This window comes from Sminthopsis crassicaudata, chromosome 3 (assembly GCF_048593235.1).
Source record: "Sminthopsis crassicaudata isolate SCR6 chromosome 3, ASM4859323v1, whole genome shotgun sequence".
Lineage (NCBI taxonomy): Eukaryota > Metazoa > Chordata > Mammalia > Dasyuromorphia > Dasyuridae > Sminthopsis > Sminthopsis crassicaudata.
This window is the reverse complement of record NC_133619.1, coordinates 488,050,097-488,059,916: the sequence shown is the minus strand read 5'-3', so window position 1 is coordinate 488,059,916 and position 9,820 is coordinate 488,050,097. Positions and strand designations below refer to the sequence as shown.

The 9,820-nt window shown below is 28.9% G+C and overlaps 1 protein-coding gene across 1 annotated transcript in view; it reads right to left on the bottom strand.

Moving 5' to 3' along the window:
* Positions 1–6,720: 6,720 nt before the first annotated feature.
* The window catches only part of PSPC1 (paraspeckle component 1), a 56,093-nt gene continuing 52,993 nt past the window's right edge, over positions 6,721–9,820 (bottom strand). Inside the window, exon 9 of the mRNA XM_074303717.1 lies at positions 6,721–7,581. Coding sequence (XP_074159818.1) covers positions 7,396–7,581 — 186 coding nt within the window. The 3' untranslated portion in view covers positions 6,721–7,395. The remainder of the gene's footprint in view (positions 7,582–9,820) is intronic.

The window sequence follows — 9,820 nt, the reverse complement described above, 5'->3', positions numbered from 1 at the left end:
GGTATTAAGAACTTTAAGTATTTAAAAAAATTTTTTTTTCCAAATGAAAAATAATAGAGTAAGATCAGAATTTTTTTCTTTTTTCTTCTTCAGTTACTGTGTCTTGCTCTTAAAGGCAATTACCATCTCAGAAAACATTATTTTTAAAAAACATTAATTTTCATTAAAAATTCTTAAGAAAATGGTTATGTAAATGTTTCTAAATAATAAAAAAATTTATACAAATATTATTTCCAAGACTTAGAGAATCTTCATTCAACTTTTTAAAGGATTAAAAGCATATGAATAACTTAAGACATTATGTTTCTCCCCGAAGTGAGATATCAATACATTTTTTAAAAACTCAAATACTTTCAAGAACAAAAAGGAATAATCATTTAAAAAATGTTTTCTTCTTAAATTCCACCACATTTTTCAAGGGATTCCTTGGGACCCAAAGTAAATTACAAGTCATTATCCTGAAGGATGAAGGAAAGGGAAATAAGAATATATATGTCTACTTTCTATCAGCCAGGAGTATTGTGCTTTGGGCTCTTACAAATATTATAAATGTATCTGTTACCAAAAAAAAAAAAAGTAAAAGAGGCTTTAATATTCTTAACATTATATGTACAAATGCCGAGTGCATAATAGTTAATATATAAGCACGGAGTTCACTTATTGAGATGTTTTCCCAATGAGGCTTAAGTGCAAGAACATACCTTAAGCTAATTCAAAGGCTCCTGCAATTTCTTTCCAAGAAAGAAGTGATTGCTCTTGTACACTAAGATAAAACTACTCTTAAAAAAAAATTCTTAAGAGTCAAAAAATTTCATTTTTGAGCACCAATGTTAATATTGAAGCTCTTATCTACAAGCAAATTGCTTCCTATAAATAAGCTCTCAATTTCACTACATAGAAATATTTATAACAGATTAATAATTTTATTAACACAATCTCATTCTATTTTAGTTATGTTCATGTTTCAAATATTTTAAGGAGAAACTTATTTATTCATTTGTTTTGTGAGGAAGCTGAGATTGTTAATGATTTACGGCAAACAAAGAGTTAAGTGCCTAAGGCCATATTTGAACTCAGGTACTCCTGCCTTAAGGGCCAATGAGTGCTCTCCACTGCACCACCTAGCTAATTTATTACTAGCTGCCCCTTAGGGAGAAACTTAAGAAGCCTTAAATACTTACTACTAATGTGCTTTTTATTTGCATATATATATATGTATATATATATATGTGCATATATATATATGTATGTATGTATATATGTATGTATGTATATATATACATATATATGTGTACATATATATATACACACACACATATATACATGTGAATGTGTATATTTTTTAAATAAAGAAATGTTGAAATTACATTTTATGATCTATTCAAGACTTCTGTAACCCTAACTCATGTCTAGATACAAAGGTTATATGGAGCTTCTTCCTAAATTAGTGTTCTGTTAAAAAAACGATAGGTTAAAACAAAATTTATAGCCTAATTCCAGGGAAGTTAAAACTTAAATAAGGATTCAGAGATCAGGGAGTTCATTGTGGAATGCAAAAAGCACTGTTTCAATCCAACCCTAAAAGATAGGAAGCCGAGGGAGTATCATATCAGAGTAGAACAGGCAATTTGACTCACCTTCAAAGAAAAATTGGAAAAGAGCAGGTGATTTTACCAAATATTTACCAAACAATAACAAAATCTGTTTCACTGTTAATTACAATGGAAAATTCTATCTATATAAAATATTACCCAAAAAGAGCTCTATTCCTATGGGAAAGATATTTCCTGATTCCTTCCTCACTTAAACAGATTCATCATGCTTAAACTAATAAAATGAAAAACCCAAGTTCAAAATGCAATTGGAAATACTTAAGATATTTTCAGCTAATATTTATTTAATGTAAAGTGAATTATCATCTTTGGCACCGAGGTATTTTAAGTTTACCTAGTTATTTAAATCAAATTCCCAAATTTCATTTTTCAATACTTGAGTTATTTGATCCTACCCTCAGTTATAATTAAAACTAATTTTAACAAATACATAGACAATCATCTTGGTATATAGATTTTATTCACTAAGAATTTTCATCAAGTGTCAAAAATTCTTGAAACTATCTATGAAATTAATTCCTAACTAAGTTATTACTGCCTCAAAAAAGTAAACAAAACAGAACTCATGTGGCATAAAAAGGAGGGAGAAACAAGAAAATGGTTCTTGGCAGAAAGGAAAACAAGATAATCCATATAAAATCACAAATATTAAACTCCCATTTACCTTTTAGAAAATCAGCCAAATATAATGCTTCTATTAAAATCATAAAAATGTCTCAAAATACAAAATAATTTTGTTGTCTAATTTAGCAAGTTAAAATTGTAAAAAAAAAAAAAAAAAAAAAAAAAAAAAAAAATTTCATTTACATTCCCTAAGATAATTTTAATAAAAAAAATTTTAATGGCTCTTAAAATAGTTTTCCTAGAACCGTGTGATATTCTTTCCAAGTTGAAGAATAAAAAATTTTAATCAAATAATGTAAATCAGTTATAAATAAACCTAATTGACAGGCTAAGATATAACCACTATATTTCAGTACAATAGTTTTTGTAAAAAAAAAAAACAAAAACAAAGCTTTATATGGATATTATTTCTTTAATACAACAGACAGATATGATTGTCCACTTTGTGAAGTAGTAAACTAAAGCTAATAAATCAGTTGTTTTGATAACCAAAGTTACTACAGAGCTGGCCACTAAAATGTTCTGATACCAATTACTATAAGTGATATTCTGAGTTTGCCAAAGGAATGCCAGCAAAAAAAAAAAAAAAAAAAAAAGAGTTCAAGAAAGATATAAGAGAAAAGGTATGAGCTATACAACAAAATCAATTATTTTACAAATGTGTTTACCAAAATAGGAAGAGACTCTTTACTATGAGTGGACTTAAAGTGATCGATTTGTATATAAAAGTTAGGAAGAGTCTAAGAAATCTATCAGAAACAATATTACAAACAAGTATTTTATGAAAAATCACAGATAAAACCTAACCAGGCACCTACCATATTGATGTTTTGTTTTCCTCATTGTTCCAGAAATATAAAATTATTTCTGTTAATGAGTTTCAGTTGTTTTAAAGAAACTAATATTTTGGGAAATGTAATAAGCAATTATAAGTAATTAAAACCACACTATATTTTACCTAATGCAGAAAAACTATCTTCTTTTGTGAAATTATATGAAAAAAGTATTAGTCCCTTGTGTGACAAGGTACCTAACCCCTTCCTCTGGTTGTCTGGTCATCTATAAAATACCATTAATGTTCCACACTTCTGCTATATAAGAATGTTGAAAAATATGAGGTTTTATAAACCTGAAAATATGTAACTATAATCAGTTTTCACCACATAGAAAAGTGGCTTAGTAAATAAAACCAACCCAGTTTAGATGAGAACATGGCTCAAAATTAAATAGTCACAGAGATAAAGATGAAGTAACTGAGGTGCTTATATTCAGAAACCTATCCAATGATATATAATCAGTTAATAGCAAAGGCTAGATACAGTGATAATACAAATTCCTAAAGTTCATACATATTTTCAACAGCACTGAAGGAATAAAAGCCCAAATAACTAAAAAATTAAATTAAATTTTATATATACATATAATATATATACATATGTATGTACGTACTTAATATTATCAAGACAATCAAAAATTGATACAATTACAAATAGAATGGTTAAATATAAATATAAATATTAGCCTAATAAATTACCAATAATATATATTAGTGATAAAATTTTATTTCTTGCAGGAATGTGTGAACATTTCCTCTACTATTATCCAGAGATGAAAATATAAACCATAATAAGCAGACATTATTTTAAACATGTCTTAATAAAAATTCATATAAACCAAATCACTGTTTTAGTTGCACAAGGACTTACAAAACTAGATATGGAACTTTTTGAAAGTGAATAATTCTACCCTCTTTTATCTTTAATGGAACTCCTACATAATGTTATATCTTATTACCTGTACCACTTTAAAGATTTTACGAAGACACTGAATTTTACCAATTCCAGCAATTTCAAGGATCAATAATTACATTTCAAAAAATTTCAGGACACAGTCCTAAGGTAGATACATTACAACCACCTCACAGTTCTTCAAACTGCTACAATTAAAAACTATCTGCACTTTGTCTCTTAAACCATTCAACTTTTGGCATTTTTCATTTTCACACAAACACCAGCAGATCACTCATTCATCAACTACATTCTTTCCATCTATTTTAGTCACAATGGAATAGACATAAGGTCAATCCAATTTCTTCCTAGTTTAATGTCTACAACTGATCAAAATAATAAATTAATGCATTTCAGGTTCCTCATATCGATGCTGGCTAAACTTTATAACTTCATTAGATATGATATTCAAGTAAATGTTAATGTAAACTTTAAAGAATAATTTGAGGATTTACAAATATCAAAGCCCTTATTAAAGTAGACTGGCGTTAATTTACTATTTCTAGAAACTCATCTAAGAAATTAGTCCTAATTATGAAAATTTTAGTGATATTTTAATACTGTAGGTAAGGAGCTACTGTGAAATGAATCTGAAAAGTCTTTGTTCCCAGTATTATGATGTTCACTTCTTCCAAAGTCCAGGAAATTAAATGATTAGAGACTAAAAATAAACTGTTGACCCCTAATTTAAAAAAAAAAAATTATACACGCCCCCCAAAAATGATTTTAATGTCAAAAGTAACAAACAACACAGGAAACATTTTTCCACCTAAAATAAAATAGTGAGAAAGATGGATGCATGTTTATTTTGACCACGTTAATTATTACAAAATGTAAAAAAGCTGAATATTTCAAACTTTAGAACACAACTATTATAAGCTATACAAAAAGAAATGAACTGCCACATTATGCCAAAATTTGATATATATGACCTTATAATTAATAGGAAGGAATGTTGGCAGCAGTTGACAAATTTAAATGACACTTTAAGTTAACATTGCTAAATTTTCTATTTCTATACTATCACTTCTTGCAACTTATAGACAAAGGCAGACAAAATAAATCCTTAATTCCACACATTTTACTAATTCAAGGAAGAAGAAAAAAATTTAACAATAAAGTTATTCGATTATACAAGGATGAGGGTAATGATCCTAAAAATGCATAAACTAAGAGTTCATGGGTGCTCCACTGGACTGGCACTCAGAAGCAGACTGTCCCCAGGATAAACTCGATAAGTACTGAAGAAGGACTTTCTCCGTGAAGGGCCACAGGCTGTGAAGAACTCTACTCCGGAAGCCATACTTGAGCCCAGACATTATGATGTTCAGGAGATGTAACACCCATTTTTTGCATTGGCTTTCAAGTGTTCTTGATCAAATCATACAGAATCTCAAAGAATGGCACCCAGGCTGACCTGGTATTTAATAGCCAAGAACAAAATTTCATCCCACCCTATTTCAAATTTGTAATAAAATAAGACACTCACAAAATTGTCCAGTATATAACAAACGCATGCAAACAATAAGATATGTTTAACTATAAGGTTATTATGATAAGACAAAGCTTTAAAAAAAAATTTCTAACGTAAATATTTGCCATTTCTTCACACCTCTAGAAAATAATTCCAAATTGTAGTAATAGGCTAGTACTACTACTATTTCTTCTCTATCTAGGCCATTCAAATAATCTCCTATATTAAGTATGTGTAGATAGTTCTAGTGCACACTCCCAAAATAGTGCCTGAATATCAAAATTAAGAAAAAGAAAATGATATTTTTTAATTGCCAAGAAAAATTCAGGGCACAGGAGCAATGAATCTCAAGTTTTTAAAAATCATACTATACTAAAAAATAAAATTTGATGAACTTCCTCTGAAAAGTTTAAATCATTTAAAAATAAAATGGAGAAAATCATTCCATTTCTAAAATTGCTACAAAGAGTAGCTCAAAAGGCTTAAGTTTTATTAAAATTACATTAAGATTTTTGGGCCACCCCTATACAATGATATGATACTACAAATACCATGAAATATAAGCTAATAGGTAATAGATAAGAATTTCTTGGTATATGATTTGTTATTCCCCAAACTTAATTTCTTTCCAAAGGTAAAAATATCATTCTGAAACACATTAAAAAGATGTTTTACAAGCAACTATTTAAGCAGTCGAAAACTTATTTGTATAAGGATAAGCTTGTGTAAATTTGATTACAAAATTGAAAATTACTTAAATGGCAAGTTGACATAAAAGTTCAACATTTCCCAGGTATGTTTGAAGGCAAATTTATAGACGATAAGATCATTTTATCATGGCAGTACATTATTAAAGTACTGGATACCATTACTTAAGACCTTGCCAATCTTGAAGAAAAATGCTCAAAATTAAGTGCTTTCAGTACCCAGTAGTATAAAAGACTCAACATAATTCCAATTATGATCTAAGCAAAGTTCTAATTGAAATTTGTCATAGCAAACTCTAAAAATACTCCCTTTTTAACCCCTCCAAATCCTGGGCAAAGCGAAAGCTTTTTTCTTTTGGGTGTGGTTTGTGAAATTGGTACATTTGCTATGTAAACGATTTGGTTTTTAACAAATGTTGGAGTGTTGCAACTGACATAAAGTAAATTATTACAGGTCCAAATATATTTAAAACTAAATTTATCTAAAAAGCAAAGGAGATTGGCCTTCAAGCAGCTTTAGCCAAGAATCAAAATATTTATTTGGAAAATTGAACACAGGACAAAGACTTTAATATTTCTGGTCTAGTCTAGCTTTTAAACCATAGATAGCATAACCTTGATTTTACAGAACATTAATGGTTTGTACAAATGTATATTTCTTCAGATGTTGCACTATCCTTCAACCCCTTAATACAACATGTATTAACCAACTTATCTTGCAAAGTCCAGTGCTACTTGCTAGTTTACAACTAAAAAGCATGGAATCATCTTGCTTTTTGAATAGCTGGCATTATTAAGTTAAAGCAACCAAAATGTTATTAGTACAGCAAAGTTTGGTAATACTTTAAAGGAGCATACTACTAATAATATTTCAAATTATTCAAAGTGATTTCTTTATTGAGATCAAGTATCTGCACAAGTTTTACAGTACGATCGCATGTTTATATTTAGCTAAAGTGACAAACACATTTGACTTTCACAATGATGAGCATCATCATTTCCACTCTAGACTACAAAGCTTATTATGTTTGACTAAAGAAAAAAAATACAAAAACTTCAGGTTTTACAAAAGAAACTTTGAAAAGACTACATTAACAATAAAACCATTTCTTTCAGAAAACAAGTAAAATTATAAAGGCATACCACTAAATTTTTTTTTTCTCTCTAAATTGCAAGGACTGAAAGATTCTTTAGTATCTGCGACGTTTATTAGGTCCTTCAAAGTTTCCCCCTTGGCTTCCTCTACCAAAGCCACCAGGACCACCACTCACAGGACCTACACCACTCATTGGGGTCTGAGGGGTTTCAGTACCTGTTCTACTTCCCATTGGTGAACCCATCTGAGATGGTGGTCCTTGGGAAAATCTATCATTATGCTATTGTACCACATAATAAACATCAAGTCCATTTAGAATACAACAAATAATAAGGTATGAGAAAAATTATCAAAATCCCAAGTGGTGGTGTCATGAAGTTCAGCAGAAAGTCCAGCAGAGTCAGGATCACACATAGAAGGAAGAAAGGAGCATTTTAATTAGTCACTATGCAAAAGGCAGCTGAAGATTTACATATTGCTATTTTTTTGCCCCAATTTCATTAAACAGAAGAAAATGAGTTTTTATGATGCATGATATACTAACTTATTTCCTTCAAAAAGATTTTGCAAGATATTCTCTATAAATATAAAAGAAATGTATAGTTTTGAAAATCAACAGAGCAAAACTGGAATGAAACAAAACACTTTAATTAATGAAGTATTTTGTAAATAAATGGTCAAAAATGCTTCATTATATATTTTGTTTAAGCAAAAATCACTTTAAATACCCTAGATAGCATAATAAATATTAAAGCCAAAAGCATATGGCATTTTCCAAAGATTACTGAAAAATATATTGGACAAAAATAGATAGTACTAATATCTAGCTTAAAATCTTTTATCATATAATTTCACATTTCTGTGCTTAAAAAAAAAAAAAAATCCAGCATACACATTAAAAATACTAATGCTGGAGTACTTCTTTGGCCTGGGTTATTAAAAAAAAAAAAAAAAAAAAAAAAAAAAAATTTAAGGAGACCAAGCTAATGTAAGAATTAAAAGTTGTCTAACTAAAACAAAACAAAATAAAACAAAAAACAACTTAAAGACAGCTCTTAGGTTACTGAAAACAACACTTAGTTCCTATACTTCTAGGCATATTAAAAGTTTATTCAACCACATCAATTATGTTTCATTATACAGAGGCATCATAATACATTGGAAAGACTGGACTAGGGAGTCAGAAACAAGTGGGTTCAAACCCAGCCTCAGATTCTTAAAAACTATCTGAGGTATCAAGGTGGCGCAATGAATAGAGTGCTAGATCTAGAAATCAGAAAGACCTGAGCTCAAATTCAGCCACAGACAATTACTACTTGTGTGACCCTGGACAAATAATTTACACTTATTTGCCTCGATTTCTTCAACCATATAATGTGGATAATAACAGCACCTACCTCTCAGGATTGTTGTAAAGATGAAAAGAGAAAATATAAAGTGCCTAGCACATAAATATGTGCTTTAAAAAAAAGTGGTGTGATCTTAGGTAAATGATTTAACCTTTCTCAGCCTCTGTTTCCTTAACTATAAAATAGGGGTAATAACAGCAACTACACCTCAAACAAGGTGCCTATAAGGTGCTTTGCAAACTTCAAAGCATCACAGAAATACTAGCTATTATTACAGTAATCCATTACAACTTAAATGCCCAATATATGAAAAAAACTCAGAAAGATTTATAACATGCACTGCATCTGCATATTAGAATATACAGAGCACTGTTATTACTACAAAAATATGTTTTTGAATAGTTTGTATTTTGGCACAGAACCCTCTTTACTTTGTGTTGATAAGCACTGTACCATTTCAGAAAGTCTACGAGCACATCCTAACCAATTCTCCTGATGCAAATTTCACTTTGGCCAGTATTTAACAAGATATCAAATACTTATTTTATACCTGTAAGACTAATCTAAAATAAACTAAAACTACTAAATTGATTCTCTAAATTAAAAAAAAAAAAAAATTTAAGTATGCATATTCTGGTTTCTATACTAAACATGTAATAAAAATATAACAAATGAAATTATAATTTAAAAAAATTTTAGCCCACCCAAAGATATCTTCACACTCTAATGCTTGAAAAGATTAGTCATATTCTTTAAAATTTGCTCAAATATAAAAGAAATGCAACAAATTACATAAAACTATATGTCCAAGTAAAATATATAATATTCTGATTTAAATATCAAAAAAATAGTTCAAGTTATTCTAAATATTTTGTAGAATTATGAGTCTTGACAAGACTTAATTCATACTTATATTTTTTTGGTTCCAGAACAAAAGTGAATGCTATTTGTTAACAGAATAAAAATATGGTGAGGTAAAACTCAAATACTTCTCCACTATTTTTTAATATAATGGAAAATGTTTTAAATGAGTAAAAGGCATCATCATACATACAATGAAATGTAGTCTTCTTCACAGCTCTAATTTACACATTTAAAAAATAATTCTATAGCACAATAGTCAGTCCTATTTAAAGAGCATATATTAGAATTGTTCCTTTATTAAAAATT